The 25,909-nt window shown below is 30.9% G+C and overlaps 1 protein-coding gene across 6 annotated transcripts in view; it reads left to right on the top strand.

Moving 5' to 3' along the window:
- The window catches only part of LOC118187360 (protein bicaudal C homolog 1-B-like), a 254,265-nt gene that overhangs the window by 176,609 nt on the left and 51,747 nt on the right, over positions 1-25,909 (top strand). For 5 of the 6 annotated variants that reach the window (XM_085825071.1, XM_035357558.2, XM_035357561.2 and 2 more), the window contains 4 exons: positions 1,424-1,612; positions 11,078-11,170; positions 11,278-11,373; positions 15,822-16,016. In XM_085825071.1, coding sequence (XP_085681197.1) covers positions 1,424-1,612; positions 11,078-11,170; positions 11,278-11,373; positions 15,822-16,016 — 573 coding nt within the window. The remainder of the gene's footprint in view (positions 1-1,423; positions 1,613-11,077; positions 11,171-11,277; positions 11,374-15,821; positions 16,017-25,909) is intronic. The other variant, XM_035357562.2, reaches the window with a different exon arrangement.

Here is a 25,909-nt window from a genome sequence, read left to right as displayed (position 1 = left end):
ACTTTTTATGTTTTTGTTTTATATAAGGAGAATATTTTTTTTTTCCCTAAATAAAAAAAAGTTATATTTTGTTATTTTTTACCAAAATGATTTCTTTAAAATTACAGAATACATGAATACCAAGACATGAATATTTTTATCATTTAAAGCATTTTTGTGAATGATAGTAGACGTCTGTGACCAAGGATTGGGGAAGTAAAAGCTGGGTATTTGTGGTCTGGATATATATTGCTATATGGATATTTTGTACCACTATCTCTAAAGTATATTGTTATCCCGAGCTTTAAATCAAATCGAACAAGCGATGCACATTTAAAAATATCTAATTTGTATGAATAGTTAAGAAATAATGTATATTCTTACAAAATCTGATTTGTCATCATTATGTACTTATATATTTGTATAAATGCATAATTATGTATGGAAAATATATCCTAATAATAAAACATAATTAATATATACATGTAAAATGTCTAACTGCTGTTGATAAAAGTTATTAAATAAATGCTTGATACAAGAAGCAGATGCTCCAGTTACGAAATGTAGGGACTTCCTTCATATCCAGAATGAACAAAAAGCATTAATTTAAGATCAAATTGTGTAGATCAGTAAGAAACAGAAAGAATCGAGAAAGATAAGAAAAATTTTTACATTTTCTGTTTATTTTTAAACTTAGAATTATTGCTGAATTTTGAGTATTTTTATGTTAAGCAACAATGGCTCATTTCAACCTTAACAAGAAATAGATTGTTATTAATGCAAACAAGAAATTAATTCAGTATCTACAGTGCACAATTTATATACTCGTACAGAAGCAGTTTCATATTAATTTCTTATATATTTAAATAAAGAAATATAGAAACATCCTGAAATTCATTGTAAATAGATACTTCCTGGTGACCACAATTCATCAACTACTGCTGATAATACATAAAATACGTTATCATAACTCAACTCATGTGATAATGAACGTAAACTGTGCTAAATAGGACTATAGATATTGCTAAGCCATACTGATGTCTCTTTCATTCCATCTTTTGTGTCTGTTACTGATGCTTGAACATGAAACTCTGATAAATAGTATCCTAGATTAGCAAGCTTTTGTGATTTTTATTCCACTACTTCAGTGAGCTTCTAAATCTGAAATATTAATGACTCTTATGACTAAATATTTAGCAATGAAAAATTAAGAAAATTTTTATTGGCTGAAGAAACATGAAACTATGCAGATCGGTAACCATTTATTTTTCATCAGGGTGGAAATGTTCCAGTTTTCCCCCCTTTTTTGGCCACAGACACTTACTTGGAGCATTATGTTTCTTTTGTATAATATATATTAATTTGAAGAAAAAATTAATTGCATTAAAATTATTTAAAAAGTATTTTGTTATGTTTAATTAATTGTGAATTCTCTTTTTGCCAGCTCTTGGTGCATTGGTTTCGAATAATTTCTGCAATCAAATACTTGAGCAAATAAATACTACTGTGATTCAGGAGCATTCTTTAAATATTCCTCATACATCATTTATGGGTCCATCCTTTGGTATAGTAATGGATGGTGAAAACTCTCAATGTGACAAAAACCTCATAGCAAAAGTAACTGAAATTGAAGGTAAAAACATTGAAAACCTTTTTAAATTTTTTTTTTTTTTTGGTGTATGTGCATGTTGGAGGTATTATTTGTAATACAGTCAAAAGTCGTTAATCCGGACTCGTCGGGACTTCGGCAATTCCGGATTATCGATTTTTCCGGATTATAGATCATCAGTTTAAATCTGGTAAGATGGCATGCAGAAATTATAAAATTAAAAATATGAAACTGTAATTTATGAAATAAAGAACAATTATGATCTAAAGGGTATCAAAATTTACAAAAAGAAAAAAATATTTATTTGTTTACTTTATTAAGCATTTCTTTCAATGTAAGTTGCTTCATTTCATGTGATAATACTTTCTCTTTAATTCTATTAAACAGACATAATTTCTTTTTTAGTTACAAAGTTCCGCTGTTCAAGTCCTATAATTGCTGTGTTGAGAATACGGACTAATTTGTCAATCGAAATGTTTTTGTTTTCAATAACCTCTGGGTCACTTTCTTCACCATGGGAAGGGATAATGACGAGGAACTTGATTTAAATCATATCAAAGACTTGCAAAAAATAATAAGCCGGATCGAATTCGAAGATTAAGGAACAACGCAATCTGCAACATTAACTGAATTTTTAGCTTAGCTTATACCTCCGTTACACATTAAACGCGCATGCGCACAAACATATTCGCTGACGTAAAGGTCTTACGCGCACTCTTAAACGCCTGTGCGCATCTGTGAACGCGCGCATGCGCAGAAAGTTTGTAGCTTTGAAATCCGGATTATAGATTATTCCGGATTACGGGTGTCCAAATTAACGACTTTTGACTGTAATAATAAAAATACATAGTAACAACACCAAAAAATAAAAATATTGTTTAAATAAATGAAAAAAGCATATAAGGGAAGTGCAAAAAGAGAAAATGTTCTATTAATGCATTTATTTATTAAAATACTAGGTAATGGTTTTTTTTTAATTCTTATTTTCTTTCTTGCTTATTGCTGAAGAAATAATGAAATTTAAAGCAGGTATATTTGTTTTTAATGTTATTTGTTCATTTATTTAGTATGATTTGTTCCTTAGTAAATGATTAATTTTAAATGTGATCTGTAACTTGAACATTGATTGTATGAAAAAGATTAAAGTTGAATTGAAATCCAATTCTTTTAGGTAAGCCTTTCACTTAATTAATCATATTTAAGACTGTTCTTTTCTCTAGAGATATTTTTGGCTTTGTAAGAGATATTTTTAAAAAAGTGTTCAAATGTTTTATGTTTTTATAGAATGTGAGATTCATTCAACATAGGCTAGTAATGTATAGGAATAATATTCCAAAAAATGTAATAAGGCTTGTATGAAGAAGAGAAAGATGTCGGAATTGTTTGAATAAGTTTTGAAACAGTTTTGTTGACAATAACAAAGGAAATGAAAGTATGCAAGACAATCACACCAGTTGTAGGAACCAATACACTGAGCATTTTATCCAGAAGTGCTGGATCTCTGAAATATATTAATTTCTGCAGGTGTAATACTGCTTTATCATTATAACCATTGCAGCAGTCAGATTGATTGCTAGTAAAGGTTGTATCTTTATAATATCCAAAGCATTCTGAAAGTGAAACTATATGACTTTTCATGAAATGAAACATGCAGCATTTGAAATTAAGAAAAGAAGTATGTTTCAAATTTGAACTTAAAGATGTTTATACCTGAAACTAAGACAGCAGTATGTTTAACCATTATATCAATATATGACTGAAAAACTTAAATTAATTATTCCTCATGAAACTAATTTATTCTTTGTAAATGTTGTTTCTAGTGATTAAAGGAAATAAAATATGCATATCTAAATCATTTTTTCAGGCATTTCCAAACTGAATTTCCATTTCTGTATTCATACAAGGTACCCTGCAGTAGTTTCTGTTAATGTGGAGTCTAACTTCACAGGGATTTCTGAAAGCTCAAAATGCCTTTTCCCAAAGTATAGAAATGTTCTGGATTGTTGAGTGGAATGCACTTCGTAAACACCTGAAAGCCTTTGAGCTTCAACTGAATTCCCATTTCTATGGTTTTACAAGATACACTTTATTATTTCTAGTTTATGTTGAGTGTAATTTCTTGGAACACAAAGTATCCCCATTGCTCAAAATGTCTGTCTCAAGCAACTCAACAGTTCTGTAAATGTAACTTTTCCTTAAAATTTCTTTTCATGGATTGAAAACATGGCATAGACGTGACACATTTTAAGTGACTATGAAAAAGGTTATCTTAACATTGATCTGTTGTTAGGGGCAAGATTATTATAGTAAAATGCTTACAGGAAGAATATATATATTGAAGTCCAGTTTGGTTGATGGGAAGCCCATTTAGGATGTGTTATTAAGGGCAGCATGTTAGGAGACGAGTTTGACAAAACTTTGACCCACTTAACGACCTCTTTATTGATTAAAGATTCTTCTGTGTTCTTAATTGTGAGAACTAGGCACTGCAGGTATACTCTTCAACATTTCCATAGAGATGAAAGTGGCTATTATGTTGTCAAACTGCCTTGATTAGAGACGTACAGGACTTTAGTGAGTGAGAAGTTAAAACTGAAAAAGATGCACTACCTCTTCTCAGAAGCTTCTTAAGGGAGGGAAATATGATGACTATAATACTGTATTTAAGGAAAGCTTACAGGAAAATATCACTGAAAAAGTACCAGATATTGAATCGGAAAACTCTTTATTTGCATGATACATCTATTTTTAAAAAGAATTCTACTATAAAAATAGACCGTCATAAGAATTAAGAACTTACCTTCACACAAACATTGTCAAGAAGCATAGAAGCAGAACCAAATCTTATGGAAAAAAATTCTTCCATTTCTTAGAAGATATCATCAGAAAGAAATTGATGTAGTTTCAGAAAAAAGCCTTTTTTACAGTAATCTGTGGCCAAAAAAGACCTGGATTTTCTAAGATTATTATGAAAGGAAGGGGAAAAAAATGGTCACTGACGAGCAGTGTTGGCAGATTGTGCGATTCGCAAATTTGCAACTTTTGACAAACTTGTGCTACTGAATTTTTGTGACATCCATCATTTTATGCTACTTTTTGCGACTTTAAAAGATTTTTTTAATATATTGTAAAATGCTTTTATTTTAAAATAATTTATTAATTAAATATAATTTATGTTAAAAAGTAGTTTATTTAGGCTTAAATAGAAGTTGACATCTGGCAATCTTATTTAGATGTGGGCTTTCCTTTTCAATTCTGTACAGCCTGATGTCGGTATAACAAGAAAGGGGTAAAGGAAGTGAAAAAAGTAAAAAGAAAGAAAAGTGCTTGTAAAAAGAAAGAAAAGTGCTTCGGGACCTCTCACCACCCTCCCTCGTCCCCTGTGCATTTTGTTTTTCAGTCCCCCCAGTTCTATGGTGATAATGAATCAAACCAAAGAACTTGCAGCTGTGCCATATATTTGGTACCCAAACAGAGAAATAAATTCATACTACTGATTATAATATTGCTAAGAACTAAGCAATGGAAATAACTTGAAAATCAAAGCAACAGCATTTTTCTAAATAACAACAAAAATAAATTTAACAGTGAAAGAACAAGGCTTTCGTAAGTGATCAAAATCTGAAACAGATCTGCTACACAGAACGGAAAACTCGCTGAAAAGCATTCCTCAATTAAAATGTTAACAATTAAGCAAAAAACAATTAATTTAAAAAATTAACTGCCAACTAAAAAATTTTATTACAAAGCTAACAGTCTAAACGTGAAGAATCTCTTGAGAATGGATATCTTCAAATTAATTTTAAAACTGAAACTAAATTAAGTAAGAATTAATTAAAACAGAAATGGATATTTAAACAATTGAAAATGAGCAATATGGTTTTAAATTTTTTGTTAAAGCTAAGGTATGTAATTATAAAGACTAATTGAATACAGCCTGTAACTTGCAGAACCAATAGATGGTAAATTTGTGATGACGTCAGAGTTCATGTGAGCCTGCATAACTATGATGTAACAAAAATCACATGATCTCTGATGTCATTTGTGATTTTTTGCGACATTTTTAGTCTTCTTTTGCTACTTTAGTTGAAAATTTTCTGGCAACACTGCTGACGAGTAGTATTTGGACTTACAAGCAGTCCTTACCTGCTAGCTGCCATTCTCAGTTTCCATTTGAAGCAAAATGAAAGCAGTTTTCCTAAAACTGAAGAAAATCTGAGGAATGTATTCCTTATAGATAATTGGATAACTCTTTTGTTTAGTCCGGATGAATTTTTAAAATTTATGTATGAAGCAAAACTGATTCTATCTATAGGTTGCTTCATGCAGCGATGATTGGAACACTGCAATCTAATGGGAGAAGAGTGACCACAGAAACCTATACCTGTTCTTAAATTTTATTGTGGGACAAAGCTATTCTTTTTCATGATCTTTTTTTAAAATACTAGACGATATATATTCTTTTAACAATTCACAGTATCTTTGATTCCATTGGAATTGTGTCCAGCAACAATTTATTTAAAGGTAGAATAGCTTGATCCAGAAGACTGGCTGGGATGAAATTTGGAAGCTATTCACCTTCAGTTCAGTACATTGAAGATTTGCACTTATTGATAGAGATCAAAATTCCAAAATATGTCCAAGGTAATGCTGGTGTTCAAGGTATACTTTTACCTTCTGATCATCAAGTTGTAGAGGAATTAATTTTTGAGTGACATTTGCTGTAGCAGATATTCATCAGCATTTTTATGGTCTAAGAGGGCACGAAAAGATCAGAGGGTAATTGCAAAATGCATTCAATGCAAGAGATATGATGCAAAGAAAATTGAACCAATTCTAGTCATGCTGCCTGGAGATAGGGTCCAAGATGCTTTGGTTTGGAGGTAACTCGAATAAATTCAGCTTGACCTCTTCGTCTTAAGAATGGCAAGAAAAGCTGGATATTTTTATTTACCTGTGCCGTTTATAGGGCCCTAAACTTTGAACCAACAGAAGGACTTTCCAATGGTGATTTTTTTTTATTGGCATGCATAGCGTTCATAGCTAGATGTGGACCACAAATTATGTATTGACAATGCTATAGATTTTGTTGGAACTAACAACCTATTCTCTTGGTTGGACCAAAATTGTTCAAGAAAGTTCCCTTTTGAAGATTGCATGGAAATTCAATCCCCCCTACAGCTGTGTGGTGGGAGTGTATTGTAAGACAAGAAAATTTTGAAAAGAATATTTGGAAAAAACTTGCTTTGAGATTATGAGAAGCTGTTAACCATTCTCTATGATATGGAATCAGTAAGCAACACAAGATTGTTAAATTACTAATGTGAAGATTCTGAAAATTTAATTCCTTTAACCTCGTCAATGTTCATTCAGGATATAAGAAAGGGAGCATTCCAGACCTGGTACCGTGTAAATGAAGTCAATATTACTAAAGAGATTCAACAAGATCTGAGTGTGTTGATCCAGTCCAAAGATAATAAATAGATACATTTCTAAATCCATACATTTAGGAGATGTTGTAGGAAGGTACCCCCATCTCCCCCCGAAAATCTGAACTGACCCATTGGGGGAAGTTATATAACTATTCTATATTCAGTATGATTGTGTTAAGAGTTGCTAAGGTGAAAATAGTTGCAGATAAATGTATCTATGTGGAATAATTGTACCCTTTTGAAGTGTTAGATGATGAGAGCTAGTTTCTACATAGACAAAATCAATTTAATATTTATGCTAGTAAAGACATTAACATTTGAAAAGACAGTTAAAACTAGAAATGATAAGACATTTGTAAAACCTTTGCATTGTAAACAGTGTTTTTTTTTTTTTTTTTAATTTGGATGCACAATTTACTAAGTATGTTGTTGTTTAGTCTTTTTGCTAAGTGTATTAATTTATGTTGATTGCTAAATATATTGATTTCTGCTGATTTTGGTTGTTTGACTTCTAAATTAATCTTTGTTCGGCATGTTATTTTAACCTAAAATATTGATGTGTTTTCGTTCACCTACCATAAATCAAGAGGTGGGAGGAGATGTCGTGACCATCTCAATGGTTGTGTAAACATAGTTCTTCCTTAAAGTTATTTCACATGGTTTGGCAACACTGTATTAAAATAATGGCGGAGTTGCACCATGTTTTTGCACTGAGGTGGATAGCCTGTTTTATTTTATAATTAAGTGGATTGCCTGCATTATTTAATTAGTTACTTTTTTTTTTTTTTTTTTTTTTTTTTTTTTTTTTTTGTCTTTCTTGGTTGAGAACCAATTAAATGAATGGAATGCAGTTAGTTTCTCTCAACAATGGTTTTCCTGAAAATATGGAAATGTTGAGTATTATCCATTGGAACAGGCTTTGTAGAATTCACTAAATGCCATGTTTAGTTTGGTCAGTTACATTATTTATTGTGTAGTGTGTAAATATTACTTATTCAAGAAGGAAAACATTGTTTATGTAGTATCTGCTACAGAACTGAATGAAAGAATTTGAACAGTCTCATTTATTTCTCCTTTTTATGTACATTTAAGCACCTTTTCTCCTTTTTTCATCATTCAAGAATTAAACCTTTGCATTTGTATTAAGATCATACGTAGGTAAGGTGGCTGAGAGCAGACATTCGTCTGGAATGATAAAAAAGCTTCGGTGGCTGAGAGTAGATATACAACCACATAGAGTTCATAAAAAATGTTTATATAATAACTGTTACAGAACTGAGTAAAGGAATTTTATCAGTATTAGTTTGGCATTGTTTTATGTGTATTTATTTCCTATTATTCATTAGTAATTTTTTCTCTTTAACATTTTTAATCATAACAATTTTTTATTTGACAAACCTAAGTGATCTTTATAAATTTAAAATTATTCTATTATGAGCAAAATATGATGACAAAACATTTATTATGCTACAGAGGTACTTGCATGTTATTGCAACCACCTTAATAGAAGTTGCCAAATATTCAGTATGTGCCAAACGCTAGCAGCCATGTGTGGCATGTGTTCAGGCAACCATGCTCATAGCAGTCCCCCAGTCAAGCAGTGTTGTCATTTTAGTATGCGCTATTTTTTGTTATATTCAATGTTCCAGTGTTTAAACAAATGGTGATAGTTTTTGCCTTAAATTTTAAAATATGGTCTTAGAGAATTTGCCAGCAATAGGAGAAACGGTGGTAAAATTTCTGCAGGAGTACATTTTTGCCACAATTTTTAAAGGGAACAAGGAGGAGATGCAGTTGATAGATAGATAACCACTGTTGCTGAGTCTGTATAATTCTCTGATTTTTTTTCAGAAAACAGATTGCTATGTACTTGGGGAGAAGAAAGTACCAAAAAATAGACTTTGATAAATATCAATAATTTGACAATCACCCCCCCCCCACAAAAAAGGCACAAAAACCACCAACTTGTACCTGATAAGTAACTGCCTTTTTATCTCTGAAAAATTGTGAAATTGCACCAGGTGGTTGCTTAATACATAAGTACCATTACAACATTTAATTTTACTTCTGATATTTATAAATTACAATGGAAAATCTGCACAAGATGATTTTCATTGTTAAAAGAGATTAATTATTTTATAAATAATATATGTAATAGTTTCCAGGTAAATTTCTAAATATGGGAAGCAATATCAGTACTGAAAATTTGTTTTCCTAACATTTGCTGTTCTTTAAAATCTAAATGAACAAACTTATAACAATGACTTGTTCCAAAAGCGAAAAGTTTCATGTTAAGGAATGCAGAGCTTTTCAGTGCTTCTCATAAAGTGTTCTTCTTCTTCATTTGTTTCAATCTCCACTGCAAAATTGTCAGTTCATGTGCCCTTTTCAATAATTCATTTAATGTTTTCACTGTTAAAAGCATTTTAAAGCTGTTCCTTATTATTACTGTTTTCCCTGTGAAGCTGATGTGATTATATTATCTGAGTCGTCATTTGCCATTCATTCTTTGTCTTCTCCTTACAAATCTGAAAATCCAACAGTTGCTTAGCAATTTATACAATTTTTGTAACTTCATTTTTAGTCGAGGGAAATCTCTAAATTGTTATTAACATCTGGCCAGAACTGATGCAAATACTCATTGTTGATAAATGAATGCTTAATTTAGTATGAATGAAATTCTAGTATTGGACAAATCAAATTATTGCTATTAAAAAACCGCATATAAGTGAAGTTGTTTTCAACATGTCCGTGCTTGGCATGGGTTTACTGTAACACAATTTAACTGTATTTCATAGAAAATGGATAAAAATATGTGGAATGCTAAAAAATATCGAAAAAGGCTAAAATATATTCAGTAATGGCATCTTCTATGCATGAGCTAATACAAGTAATTTTCTTCAGACTGAAATAAATGAGTATTTGCGTAGGAGGAAGTGCCTAAGTTTAAAATTATCAGAGTTAAAAGACCTTGCAGTGATGATTAAAAGAAAATTGCTTAAAAGAAAAATGCTGGCAACCATGTGCATATTGTTTAGCAACCATGCTAATAACAGTTCTTCAGTCAAGCACTTGTCGTCATTTTAGTATGCATTATTTTTTGTTGTATTCATTGCTCCAGTGTTTAAACAAATGGTGATATTTTTTGTCTTACACTTAAATTTTAAAATATGATCTTGGGGAATTTGCCAGCAGTAGGAGAAACTGTGGTAAAATTTCTGCTGGAGTACAGTTTTGCCACAAAATTTTTAAAGGGAACAAGGAGGAGATGTTTCTAACACAGAGCAGAAAGTTTCTGAACACAGAGCAGAAAATATAGAGGAATAAGGACTGAAAGTGCTGCTAATGCTAATTGCAAAAATGCATAAATAAAGTTGTAGTCATAGCTAAAATGCATATGAATAAAATGCGTATATGCCATGTTGGTATGGTAATTGTATATTAATTTGATAAAAAGTACAAATTCATAACTTTTTGTTAGGAATTACTAATTTTTTTAAAATTATTACTACTTAAAAATTATTATCCTTGTATTATTTTCATTACTACTTAAAAGGTATTGAACCTCTTAAGAAATTATTATCCTTGTATTTTTTTCCTCACAAGTTTTAATATTTGAAATTAATTATATTGTGAAAGGTTAATTAATGCATCCATTTTAAGTTTGTTCTTAATAGGGAAAAATGATAGCTGCCACAGTTCTAGGCTGAGAAAAAGCTTTCATGGTTCCAAATTTTAAAGTGAATTCAAAAAACTTTTTTACCCCTGTAAACCCTCTCATCAAAGATTTTTTTTTTCTTTGGATGCAGGGCAACAAAAGTAAACTTATAAAAATGCCCCAAAGGAACTACTTCACCACAGAAATTGGTGAAGTTTTCCATCCTAACAAGTATGTTTAATTTTCTCCCTAGAGAATTGCATGGGTTGTTTTCTTTTTTACTACTGGTGGAAGAATTATTTTTAAATTGCTGTTTTAATTTTTAACATAGCTCAGTTACATGATGATATATTAATTTCTGTAAGTGTAATAATTAATTAGTGAAATAACATCTTCCAGGATACTTAAATCGAACTTTATGTGATTCTGTCAAAAAGACTGAAACGGATTTTAAATCCAGTTCTTTTGGATATAGAATCCCACTTGATAATGGTAATTAATTTAATGTTGTTTAATTTGTTTTGTTCAGATTCTTTGCTTAAATTATGTAACTTTTTATTTTTTTGTTTTATTTATTTATTTATTTTATTTTTTTATAGAATACAGGCAGGCAACATCTGCAGTTAATGCTGAAGTCGTCAGTGGTCAGGTTGTAAAATGCACAAACTGGAGTCAGAGTGCTGCAAACCAAAAAGGTTTCTGTACTTCTTATTCATAATTTACTAATTTGAAACCTTTATGCATAAGTGCAGTTGTTAGTCTAAATAGTTATCAATTTTAATTAGGTTTTAAAGAAACCTGACATTTGCAAGATTAACTAAGTAAATTTGTAAATAACAGTTTCTGTGTATGATTATTTCATTACCATATGAAACAACATTTGGTTATCCTTCAAGTTCTGCAGTTTTTTAATCATAAATCCAAATGAAGCTGTACAAAAACAAGAAAATTTCCTTGAATCTTTAATTAAATAACATAAGTACTATTTTGTTTAGTGACTTTTTGCCATCTCTCCAGCAGCTGTAAAATTCCTTCTTTAAATACATAATTAGATTCATTCATAAAAAAGTTATCAATGTTCTGTTTTGAGTCTCAAAAGAAATGAACTCCAGGCTCATCAGAATTTTGGAAGTGACCTGAAGAAATAAAAATTGAAGGGAGCAAGGTCTGATAAATATGAGGATGACACAAAACATCCAGCCAACTGCCTAAAAGTCTCTGACATTCATCAAAACGTGGGGCGATGTATTGTCATAATGGAATATGAACACCATGATGATTGGTCAGTTTTGAATGCTGTGCTTTGATATTTTCTTTCAAAACTTCCGTTTGGGAACAGTATTTTTCTGAATTTATTGCTGATTTGGTTGCAGCAATTCACAGTATATATATCCTTTGGATTTTCATCAAATACAAGGAATTATTTTTTGGAGATGTGGCTCCCCTCTGAATGTTACTGAAGGAGGCTCTAATGTCTTACCCCATGATCTTTTTTTTCCTTGTAATATTCTTGTAACTTCTTATCTCCAATTATTAAAAAAAAAAGTTAAAAAAGGAGTTTTCTTTTCAGTGAAGAATCGCATGCAAAAATCCAAGCAAGCCTATTCTCTGTTAAACTATGGGGTACCTAATTTAACTTGCATGCTGATCGCTGCACTTACACACATTATCACCGCATTCTTCTGCATAAGATTATGTACTGTACCATTTAAAATATTTAGTCTGACTGATAGTTTCTGAACTGCACAATGTATTTTCAGTAACAACTTCTTTGAATCATCTCTTAATAGGTCATTTTTTACGAAGGGATGGTCATTTAGAGCAAGCATCATCTTTAAGGCTGAAATTTCCACACTTAAACTTCTCCTTCAAACTGTGTCGTCAGAAACAGTACTTCATCTATGTATAGCTGAAGTAGTACAAGCAGTCTAACTGGCATTTTTCCTTTTTTTGAAATGAAAGAGCATGAAAGTTCCATTTTTTAAGCCCTGGACTTAAAATTACAATGATGCTACTATACCTGGAATTACTATATTAACATGACCTGGCTGTTAAACATCCACTTTGATCAAGGTCGCTCTTTATCAGCAGTAACAAAGTAATTTAAAGAAAACATGCTTCAATTTGAAGAAGTACACAACTTTTTGGATGACCTAGTTTCTTTAAATTCACGATCACTTCGTCCTCAAGTACTTAAAATCTGCATTCATTTCTGGGCAAACAAATTTTAGAAAATTTAATATGGCAAATTTAACAATGATTTTTTCATATATATATATGATTATGCAAATAAACCTTTTTTAAAAAATTAAAATGCGCTATAAAATGTTTTAATAGAAGAAGCAAAGTATTGTTGTTATTAAAGCTATTTATCATGTTCTGTACATGATTAATGCTGTCTTTTTACCAAAAGACATTGTTCATGAATCTGGAGTTTTCTGGTTTAAAGTAATTGCTGCTTTTGAGTTTATGGTGACATAGGTAGACAGGGCAAGGAGGGACATCAGTCCCCGGGCAGAGCATCCAGGGGGTGCCAAACTGCTGTTAAGAAATTTAAGAATTAAAAATTTTCCATTCTTGGCAAGCAGAAGGGGTGCGAAATCTTTAGTTGTCCCCAGGCGCTAAAAACTCTTAATTATTCCTCTGCTGTTGTCTTTTAAAATTACTTTTGAATTTATATTGGTAAAATGCATACGGAATTTATCTGCAGTCTCCTTTTCAGGGGATGAGCCTCAACTTGAAAAGCACTTGGTTGGTTTGTTTACATCAGCATTTTAAAAATAGCCTTAGTATAGATATTACTGCTGTTAAAAAAGGAGTTAAAATAGAAATTTTCTTTTAATAAATCTAGTATTTCAATTTTAACTTTCTTTCCAAGTTCCTAATTGTATTTGTTGACTCAACTGCATATGTGTGAAATGTAATGGTAGAATTTGTGTAGGGATTAAATTTAGGGCAAATAGTACTGCTACGATTTTTGTAAAGAGTGAGTTTATTTATTTATATTTTCCTTCTCATTTGAAAATGTAAAAATTGCACAAAAATAATTTTAATGTAGATATATTATGGATTTTATTCATGGATATATGATTAATAAATTATGGATATATTTTTACATACAGTACTTCAACATATTTTTGTATTGATAATTATTAATAGTTTTAAGTTTTATGTTGTCTGCAGAGGAGGGAATCATTGCAAGATCTCCATTAGTATGTTTACTGTAGAATCTTACTGCAGACAAATATGAGACTACAGTGGCACGCAAAGAATGACTTTCATTGTCTTTTCAGACAAATCTAGACTTAACGTACAAAGGCATAATGATTTTGTCGTTGTCTCATGCTGTGTAACTACAGATGTCATGACCAGAAAATTACGCATCGCCTTATTGGTCCTTCACCTGAGTTACGTTTGGTTTGGAATGCCACTGGATATTACTACATTCCCATTTCATGTATCTGGAATTTGGCCTTTCCCAGGTATTTCAGAACTTTTTCTGTAATAGGTGAATGAGGATGTTTAGTCTTTGTGACATGTATGGGAAAAAAAAATCTCTTAATAGTCTAAGAAAGCTGAGTGATAAATGAAGAAATGTAGTTTCACTATATTGCTTAGTTTAATGTACTGTTTCAAGGGAAAGTAGAAATAAAAATCATGCTTTTTCCAGTAAAATAATGATGAAAGTAATATAGTTAATGGAACTCTGTAAGAATATTGAGAGTGGCAGAAGCAGAGTGAAAGCAAATTTAAAAATGTGAGAATAGAAAACTGAGAAAGATATGTTAGATTGTGATGCGTAGGTAGTTTCTTACTATTTGTAGTATTTATGGCTATCAATCTAGATATCAGCGTAGGTAGTTTCTTACTATTTGTAGTAATTATGGCTATCAATCTAGATATTAGGTAAGAAATTTATGAATCTGAGGAGAGAGGGTTAAAATGTTAAATTCAAGAGTATATGCAAGATTGCACATTGCTCATTTTTATTCTTCTGTTTGATATAGTTAAAACTGAAACTAGCGTGCATGTGCTCATAGCCATGGTTACTGTTTTTGGAACAGGACTTTTTTCTTTGTTTTACTGACCCTGGGGGGGGGAGATTGAAAGGTTTTAAGAAATTTATGAATCTCAGGAGGGAGGGTAAAAATGATTAAACTGAAGAGTATATGCAAGATTGCACATTCCTCATTTTTATCTTTCTGTTTGATATAGTTAAACTGAAACAAGCATGCATGTGCTCATAGCCATGGTTAATGTTTTTGGAACAGGACTTTTTTCTTTCTTTTACTGGGGGGGGGGGAGACTGAAAAGTTTTCAGATTTTTAAATTATTTCCAAAGGCACTTTTTTTAACATTTTGTGTGTTACCTTTATTTATTAAATATCATGTTCTTCACACTTAAACTATAAAATTCAGTTCAAGAGCAATATCTCAAAATAATTTTAAAATGAGCATATCTTTAGAATTTTCGATACACAGTCTCGTGTGCTGGAGTAAAAAAATGTTTTCAACACCCTACACTGCACCCTACTTTATCCGTTAATATTCATCTCCACATTCAAAAGAGAGCTACAGGGAAAACTTTCATCAGTATGGAATAATTTCGTAATCTAATTAATGAGGATTTGCATGTGTAGAAATTCACAGCTAATTTTGTTTGCATTTGTATAAATATAACAAAGAAATATAACTCATTTTAAAATAATAATTATGTCTAGAATTTTCCGCTCTGCCCCCGTTTTTCTAAAAAAAGTTTTTTAAAATTAAGTATTATAAAATATATAATATAAAATTAAAATTAAGTGTTATAAAATATATAATATAAAGTATTATAAAATGTATAATTCTTGAATAAATGTGTTTTGAACCTAAATAAAGATGGATGTTTTATTTTAAATATGTAATTGGTATATTTTCCAATGAGGAGGATATTTCCTTTTAGTCATATAGTATGTGCCCTTATGAAAATGGTGATGTTTTAGAAAAGTGTCCTTCCTAATAAAAGTAGAATCTTTGAGAAATATTAAAGAATTGTTATTTATATTAATTATTATTGTAGAAAATAAGAATTTTCATTTGTGATTTGCTTCTTTTTTTTTTTTTTTTTTTTTTTTTAACATTTTAAAAATTCTTCTTCCAGCAAGTAGCAGCTATGATAATATGGTATTAGAACAGTCATCAACATTTCAATCAAATACAAATTATGAAAGCATGAAGAGGTTTAGAGAAAATTCTCATGTTAATGTATGTTCCAGTTTTTGTTCTTGTGAGAAATGTGATGGGACTCTCTTTTCTGGAATTGACTATTACCACAAAAAAATTTTGGCTACCAAAGGTAAATTCATTTCAGTTGCTAAGATAAATTATTTTTATTTGGTTATAAATTGTTATGATCACCTACATTTTAGTTGTCTGAATGGGCACCATTGTAAAGTCTATTATAATTTTTATTTTCTGTTAAATATATTATTTTAGTCTCTTTTTCAGAGTAATATAAAAAAAAGAAATATTTTTATCAAATATTTCTTTGTGGTCTTTTTTATTTTTTTTATAATTAAACGCAGCGTGCTTATGCAAGTAATAAAATATTTAGCCGTAATGGAAGAAAATATTTTTTCTAAACAACTGGTTCATGAAAAGGAGCTCTAAAAATGTCACTGTTCATAATCAGAAGTTATTTTTAGGGTGTTCAATGAAAACTTGGCCACTAATACAAGATCCAGATTTCTTTGTCTGTATTGTATCAGGTGCCTGGTTTTCATTCTTATTTGTTATAGTGAACATATTTCATTCTTATTTGTTATAATTTAGATTTTCTTATTGAATGCAGTATCTGCTGTATTAAGTAGCATTTTTTAATTAACATGTTGTTGGGCGCTTCGCGGCGGTGCATTATGGCGGGAGCGGGCGATTTTTTGAAAAATCCTCGCAAATTTTGTCATTTAACTTGAAAAGTACTTTGAATTTTTTATGAATGTGATTTTCTTAACTTAAAATGTATTCTTCATCGTTATTATGAAAGATAGGCACTTTGTGTATAAATGAATATAGAATATGCAGTTAAAAGTACCCCCCCCCCCAAAAAAAAAAAAAAAAAAGGAAAAATTTATAATTTTCGTAATTATTATTTATTACCAAAATTTTTCAATAAACAAATAACTTAATGAAGTAAATAATGAACACTTATAATGTGTTATAGTGTGATAGCGCTCAAAACATTTACCTCTATTAAGAGGTACCCCACAAAATTTATACATAAAACAAGTTTCACTTCGCACTTCAAATTTTTTCTCTCTGGTTCCAACAATTTTTTATAGAATGTTTTTTTTCCTCATATCGATCAACAATCTTCCTGGTGGATCTTGTTTAGGCGCCTTTTTTCTGAAAATGGAGGGTCCTGGCTCTTGAATGTTATCTTTGGTTTGTACCAAATCAGTAACCCAATGCAAAGCTACTTCATATTAAAAATTTCTTATATTTTGTCGCCTTTTGTTTAATTATAGACAACAAAATTGAACAATGCACAATTTATCATGTACATTCTTAATTGTTTTGTCCATTTCATCGTCTTTTGTAGTATTGAATAGTAAGACAAATACTGATCTGCACGGTGGACACCTTTCATAAAAAAGTTATAATCAATCAATGTCAATCAATGCATTTGGTTTAGTTATTTTTTGGCATGTTGTTCTGTCAATATTGTGATTCTCTTTCATTTCCACCAAATGTATAGACGATATAAGGCCCACTTCTTTGATTGCCAGATTTGAAGTAAAATATCCCCTTAACGACGAAAGATTGTCTGTCCTTTTCTGAAATTTGTCTTTTTGAAACACTCCGGTAAACCTCAATTTTTTCCGAGGGTTCCACATACCCACATTTTTTTTCACAAAAGTCCTTGAGTGTTATCAACACTATTATAAGAATTATCAATAAACAGATGGTGGCAGACATGTATATGGAGATACAACTGTCTGTATTGTGTCTATCAGCCGTGACCCCTGACTAGAATAAATTGCAAAATTACAAATGTATCCTGTATCACTGTCACATAGCATTCTCACTAATAACCGTCCTCTCCAAGGTATAATGCCTTCATCCAAGGATACTTGCTGTTTAGGTTTGTATAAGTTCACAAATTTTGGGAGAAAGTAATCATTTATGGGCCTGACTTTGGTCAATCGGCCTGATTAATCGTTGATATTCTCGTTATTGTTGTAATGCCAAGCTTTCCATATTTGCCGAAATCTATCTCTAGACATTGTTTTTGCAAAGAATAGCATTTTTGTGCAAGGATCTGTGGTCTAGTACTCGTCTCTTCTATCTTTTTGAACTTGCCCCATAAAAATAATTAGTCTCCAAAATTTCTTCATTTCCGATTTTCTGATATCCTTCCATTTCACACTTTTTTTTAGGTATTTTGAAATTATTTATATTTTGGTAATACCTGTTCGATTCTTCTACAAAATATGTGAAAAAGTCATCTCCTATAAACAAGTTCAACGCATCGGTTATGGATTCAGGAACAGTATCAACATTTATCCCAGAGCGACCTAAAAGCTTCTCTAAGGTCAGTGAATTATCAGTGGATGATCATTCTTCATCATGGAATAATGTCTTCATCGTCATTCTCCTCCTTACTCTGCCTATCGATATCACTGCCACACGAATAATCTGACAAATTGTCCACACAAATTTCCTGGTCGCTTTCATCGTCACTGTATCTCATTTTACCAGTATTTAGAGTATATGTAAAAAATAACTGTACCATTTCCAAAGATAAAACAACTATTGAAAGAATTCAATAACAAATTCGACTCGAGATAATTATAAAAAATACAAATTATCACTAGAAAACTCTCAATTTTTGAAAATAATATAGGTTTGCAATGTGGAAAATACCATTCTTCCTAAGGAGACGTCTAAACACCGAAAGCTACCCGAATTCACTATAAATAAAATGGCTCATAATTCTTAAATTTGCAGGTATAATGAGTTGTGATGAGCTCATTTATCCTATTATTTATGACCTTACTGTCCCATACCTAATCTATTGTGGGAATGTTTATATCTGCATAGTACTATGTATAAGTAACGAACTTACGCACATGTAGTAACTCGTATTAGCTATGTGTCCCACGTTCTACGACCAGTCCATAAAAAACTTATTACTACGTGATCGCCCTCTATGCACAGTTGGCGAAAAATGTAATTTTACGTGTCCTGACTACAATGTGTTAAAAAGATCCTTCTGCATCAAATTATTAACAAACATTAGGTGGCAGTTATGAAAAAGTTTTCACTTCTGATGTTGAGAAACCTTTGTTTGCATGAAGTTCTTTTACATTTGGTTTACATGAATGAGATTCCTATTTGAATTCATCCTCAGCATTGAACAAAGAAATGTTTAAAAAAAAACTCTACGTTCTTCATTGTTTAGAAGATCACAGAATCTTCAGGCAGGAGTGGCAAAGTAAGGAAAGGCAGCCAGTATGCCTTTCCTCACTTCAAAAGGTGGCAAAGGCAGGATGGGCAAAAGGCAGTTCCCAGGATGAATCTAGTCCATTAAGAATGATTTCCTGTGTGACATTTTCATCTCTGTCCTACCCAGTTTTGTATGCAAAGTGAGCAGCATGAATGCACACACACAGTCATACTAGTGAAATAAGCCTAAGATTTCTTTAGTAGTACTGCTTTACATCTTCACGCTCTTCCCATTTTTTACATTCTTGAACTTACTATGTGGTTAATTTAAAAATAAAAAGTTGGGGGGAAGCCATTTTCTATTTTAACTATTGATACAACTGTTGACAGACAGCAATAGATTGTCAGTTTCCACATGTAGCAGTGATGAAAGGTGATAGTCAGGAAAGTGGGCACATACATTCTTGTGTTGAATGTGTAACCTGACATCTTGAAAGGTAGTGTTTAGCTTGGCTTTTGAATTATAAAATAATAAGGGGACAAGGTCTGAGTTTTTTTTTTTTTTTTTTTTTTTTTTTTTTTTTTTTTTTTTTTGTGGGGGAGTGAGATTTGTGAAATCTTAAGAAAATTTCCTAAAATTTCATGAAAATAATCACAGATTTCATGCTAGTTAATTATGTTTTGGCTGTGCATATTCAGCATATTTTCAGTTTGTTTTCACTTTTTTGTCATTGATACTTTCAAATGGAAGAGATTCAGTTATAATTATATCCAAATTTTAGGTAGCTGTGGTCCCCAAGTCTTTACTAAAGTGTATTTTGTGATAAAAAGTATAAAAACAGAAAATACTGCTGCAGGGCTTGAATTTTATAAATAAGCAAAAGATGTTAATTTTGACCCCATAAAAAGTCAAATTGCATTGTATTTTTTGTTTTGGATACCAAACACATACTTATGCAAAGACTTTCCAAAAAATAGCCTTGCATAGCAATGAAAATTAATTGTCCAGAGATTTCAGATAAATGAGATATAGTGCAGAAATTAATGTAGAATTGGAATAATGATAAAATTGTGTTATTTACATTTCCTTTACAACTTGGAAAATTCTTTAGTTTGTAGAGGAGGGTCAGTGACACTTAGCCGACACAGACACTTAGTTGACAGGACATTAGCCGACATGGACAGTTAGCCGACAAGGACATTTAGTCGACAGGACATTTAGCCGACACGGACACTTAACCGACAGGACATTTAGCCGACCCAGACGTTAGCCGACAAAACGTTTGGCAGACACAGAGAGTTAGCTGTTAGGACATATAGAGCTACGGGACACTTATCTGTCAAGACATTTAGGCAACAGGTTACTAAGCCGACAGTGACGTTTAACTGACACGTACCCAAAAATTATTTAAACTATCAATTACAAAATTTCTCGACTACCCCATAAGTTCAATATATAAGTCATTTTTTTACCTATCAGTAAAATTCATTTTTCGATTCTTAAATATCTCATATGTGCTATTAATTATTGTGTTAATTTAGCATTGTTTGATATGTATCGTGCTGTTTGGTGTACATTGGCCAAATTGAAAAAGCGCTGAAATTTCTAGAAAATGAATAAAACAAAACCTTAAAAATATTTTACTTCTAAATTAAACATTATGCACTAGTTTAGGGCTATAAACATTAACCTAAGTAAGTATTTTAAGCGAGAGGCGTGGTCAATAAAATGTTACGGAATTTTTATCTCAAGAATGGTGGCATGAACTGCAAATTATAGAGGTCACAAATAATTTATACCTCTGCTTGTCTTAAAAATTCACTTTTTTTAATTGTTTTTAATAACAAAATAAAAGATATTTGCTAAACTAACGCTCACTACTATATGTTTCTATAAAAATTATAATTCAAGAATAACAATAATTTTTATTGCATTATTCAGATTTTTCATGACTGGGAAAGGAAATTTTATTAGTGGAGGTAGCCAAACGATTTTGTAATGTAAAGAATGTAACATGATGTGATGTGTAAAATAGTAATGAAACGTAAAGGTATTAAAAAATTCGAAAGCATTTGGAAGAGCGAGATTGGAAAATTAATATCATTAAGTAAACAAGAAAAATTATTAATGATGTGAAAGTGTTCAAAAGAACCCAGTTGATTAAATGAAGAAGCTTTATGGATAATTTTGAAGATCTCACATTAAATTGTAATTAAGTGACTGCCGTACTTAGCTAAAAAAAATTCTTTTTTCCTTTCAAAATTTCATTCATATTCCCTGACGAGAAATTTCAGCACTTTATCAATTTTGCCAATATACACCAAACAGCACGATACATACATAGATAGACTAACCCAGTGGGCGGAGCGTGCGTCGCCCACATGTCCGCAAGAAAAGAGTGGGGACGATCTGGCTTACTTTAACACGGAAACCTATGGCGTTTGTATCACATAACTGTTTTTAATTATTAAATGTGATACGTTGTATAAGTGATGAGATTATGAAAGTCACAGTTTTTGCAAACAAGATTTAATATATCTCATAAAAGCACTTTTTACTGCGTTTTGCGCATTTTTTTCAAGTGTAATTCTTGTATAAATTTCTTTACTTTAGTAAAACTGTAAAAATTCTAAACGCAAAACTTATGAAATTATTTTTGTGTACAAATTGAGTAAAATTAAATAATACTGATAGCATATGATGCTTTGAAACAAATAAGGTAAAATTAAACAAGGTCTGATAATTTTCTTTGATTTTATGAGCATTTTCAGGCAGTAGTTTTTAAAATTATTATAACATAACAAGACGATCATTTATTTGACTATATGATCATTAATTATTAACATTACAAGATGATTATTTATTTTAGTAATTCATAATGTTCGGAGCATAAACTTTTTTTGAATGTATTTGAGGGAAAAAAAAAGATAAAATCTCTGGAAGCACTCAGCAATATAATTTTATATTGTGCCCAAAGGAGCGTTTTTGTAATGTTTTGCATGTTACCTTTATTTATTAAACATCATATTCTTCGCAAGTAAACCACATAAAATTCAATTCAAGAACAATATCACAAAACATTTGAAAATGACGTATCTAAAGAATTTCCATATTGGAGATAAAAATGTTATTTTCTGTACAGGGTTGCCATTGCTTGCTTTGAACTCGTTGAGTTTGTTAATCAAAACTTCGTTAAAGTTACAAAATATGAAATGGATTATGCAGATTCTTCATTATGTAATTTCTTTAAACATAATACAGTGTGATAAAATTTGGTGGCAACAGTTTGCAAAGTGAAATGGACATTTATAGTGAAACAAAGCAAAATGCTGTTTTGAAACTAATAGCTTTTCTGAGCTGCCGCCCCTTTGGACTAATAAAATAAATTAACAATAAACAAGAAAACTTATGCAGAACTAGACATAAATTTAAAAAAATAATCACTATAAAATACTAGCACAATTAATTATTTCAGTTAAATACAATTTTTAACATCAGAATAAATGCATAAAAATTACTAAAGTATTAAAAGTGTTAATCACTATGATGTATTATGAAATATTATTGAAATAAAACTTCTTCTATAATATTCAGATATAATTTTAAAAAAGCATCAGTACAAATAAGAATTTTAAGCAAAACTTTCAAAAATCCATTTTTTTCGATTTTAGTACTTTTTACTTATTTATACTAATAAAAAGCATAAAAATTGTAAGAGAGCTAAATGTCTTGATGGCTAACTCTCTGTGTCTGCAAAACGTCCTCTCGGCTAACTGTCCGTGTCGGCTAAATGTCCTTGTCGGCTATGTGTCTTGTCGGCTAACTGCTTGTGTCGGTTAAATGATCTGTCGGTTAAGTATCCATGTCGGATAAGTGTCTGTGTCGGTTAAATGTCCTGTCGGCTAAATGTCCTGTTGGCTAAGTGTCCCTGTCGGCTAACTGGTGTCGGCTAAGTGGCTGTCGGCTAAGTGTCCGCAACCGTATAGAGGAGTGTGAAATCATTTTTGGAAATGAAAGTTTAGTTTCATTCCAAGCCTTGTAGTGCAATACATTATTTAAATATAAAAGTCCTTAGGTTTTTCAAAGCGATTTTTGGTCCTTAAAAGTTCTTAATTTCGGCCAATATTGCCAAAAGGTTCTTAATTTTAATCACCTGAAATTTCTGTCTGTTTTTACGACTGCTATTTTGAGTGGGAATTAGCACTTCAGAGGAAAATTTTTGGTGATTCACTGACAAATATGGTTATCTTTTGAATGGGTTATAATTTGTTCCTATTTCTAATATAAATGGTAGTTAGGATACTTGAGTTTCATAGTGAAAGAAGTGCAACATTAGAAATTCGAAATTATTTCATTTTTCTAATGAAGAGGTCTTGAACAACTTTTTGCTTTTAAAGATGTGAAATCTTTTATTAAACGGTTCTAAATTTGGCAACCTATCAATGGCGATTTTGACCAGTTTCTATAGAAAATTTCTTAATTCCAAGATCTGGGAATTTTTCGATGATTTTTTTTAAAACATTGTAACATTTGATTAATTTCATTAAAATAATAGTAATATATTGAAATTATATTTAAAAAATAACATTAAAATAAAACATTTTTAATTTTGCCTCTCATATTATTATAATGTTCCATTTTGGCCACTTATTACACAATATTTTGAATCTGAAAAATAAACAAGGTATAAGTAATGCTATAAAGCACTATTTATGAAATAACAAAAGCAAAATAGGTATGCAATTAATTAAAAATGCCTTTTTAAATTTTTTTCATGGTAAGATTTTTTTCCCCATTGTCTTGGAATATTCGGAATTCTCAGAATATGCATCAGTTTTTTTCTATAAAATTAATTTTACACTTATTTCTTCTAATTTTTTTTTCAAAAATATTTCTGTGTTTTTGCTGTTGCAGAATTGGTAGGGGTAATTTTTCTGTAGGATTTTAGACATTGCAGCGTGGAAAGTTCAGAAGGATTTTAAGGCAATATTTGTAAGACCCATGATTCTAGAAGATTCCAGAAAATGTGACAAAATGAAAAATGTCTCCATAATATTAACACATAAAGGATGTACTTTACAGAAAGTTTGTGATGAATTTCTTACTTTTTGGAGAGCATCTGAAAGAATAATGAAAACATCATAATGAACAATGAAAACGTAATAATGAAACGTATGCAGAAACTAGTGAAAACATTGGTTTGTATATTGAGACAATTTTCTCATTGTTAGAAAAGATGCCTAAAGCGAAGGAAATCAATATAAATTACCCAAAATGTCTGGGTTATTCTAATATTTTTTAACCCCTTCGCGTCGACTGTCACGTCTACGTGCCAGCAACGAACACACTCACTTCCCGGCTGACACGCAGGTGTGCCAGAGCATTTTCCTGTTCAACGCCAATTGTCACGTATTTGTGCCATTGTCCTGGAACGTTTTAAAAACTATAATTTCTGCCACAAGATGGCACTGTATGTCCATATGGTTTCAGATACATGTACATTAGACCTTCTACACGTGTTTTTGATTATATAAACAAAAGGGGAAAATAAATGTTTCCGAATGGCGTGATTTATGACTTCTCTTTAAATTCGCACGTGGTAATTGTTTATTATTGTAAGTAGAGAAGTTTTATTTTCGCTAAAGCGTTGGGTATTTCGGTTTAAATTAGATCTTGTTAGACGTGAATTCTTTCTGTTTTTAATAGAAACAGACCGAATAAATATTTTTAATAGAAAATTTGTTAGACGTGAATTCTTTCTGTTTTAGAAAATAATTAGATTTTGTTAGACGTGAATTCTTTCTGTTTTTACCATTGCAATCACACCAAGATCAGCAGAATCATTAAATCCGCTCAGATTAACTGAAAGACGTTTTCCAAAACTTTGTTCAGAAGAGACTGATAAGAAAATGAGACGAGGATGCTTCGTTTGTTCACATTCCCGGAAAAATCCTTCAAAACGGCAAATGAGTTATTATGAGTGCAAGGAATGTAACGTAGGACTGTGTGTAGATCCCTGTTTTCAAATTTTTCATACGAAAAGAGAATTTTAAGTAATATATTTAGTTTTCAGATGCATAATGTTAAAAGTCATAAAATGGTGAGTAATGAAAATAAAATGCGTAAAATATGCATTTAAGAAAGAAATAAGGTAATTAAAGTATATATAAAAATATCTATAAAGCATAAGCCGTTTAAATACTCTGTAGAGCATTATTAAATAATGCGTTGATACTTCGGAAATTTCATGGATTTAGGCTTAATAGCAAAAAAGCCCCCGGCCCTGGACAGACGCTCGCGTAAGACACTGCCAGCCTCCGCAATAAGCGCGTGTTTGCATTACCCGGCGCGAAGGGGTTAAGAATCAATGCCATAAATTGCATGTATTTTAAACTGTGAAATTTTATTAGATTGTGATTTTAATAGAACATTTTTCAACATATTGTTTAATAAAATAAAATTTAATAGTGACCATGTAAATCCATTATGAGTAAGGTTATCTAACTACTTAATTAAATTATTTATAATTATTCACTCTTAAAGTTATGTCTGCATATTAAAGCGAGTTATTGTATCTCATTAATCCTTACCATGGTCACAAGATAAAACCACAAAAATATAAAAATTCTTGTAATACTAATTTTTTTTTTTTTTTTTTTTTTTGCATCAAGTAAACAAAACAACTTATCACCTCTGGTGCTTTAGTGGTTTATTGGAACCTTAAAGTATATTAACTGGATTACAACCCCTGGAACTCTATACAAAGCCACACTGCACCAGACAGAGCCTAAGTAACTTTTAAA

Source organism: Stegodyphus dumicola, chromosome 1, assembly GCF_044657685.1.
Source record: "Stegodyphus dumicola isolate Sdum_Otavi_A_Nest chromosome 1, ASM4465768v1".
Classification (NCBI taxonomy): Eukaryota; Metazoa; Arthropoda; class Arachnida; order Araneae; family Eresidae; genus Stegodyphus; species Stegodyphus dumicola.
Note: the sequence above shows the minus strand (reverse complement) of the source record. Positions and strands in the feature narration are given on the sequence as shown.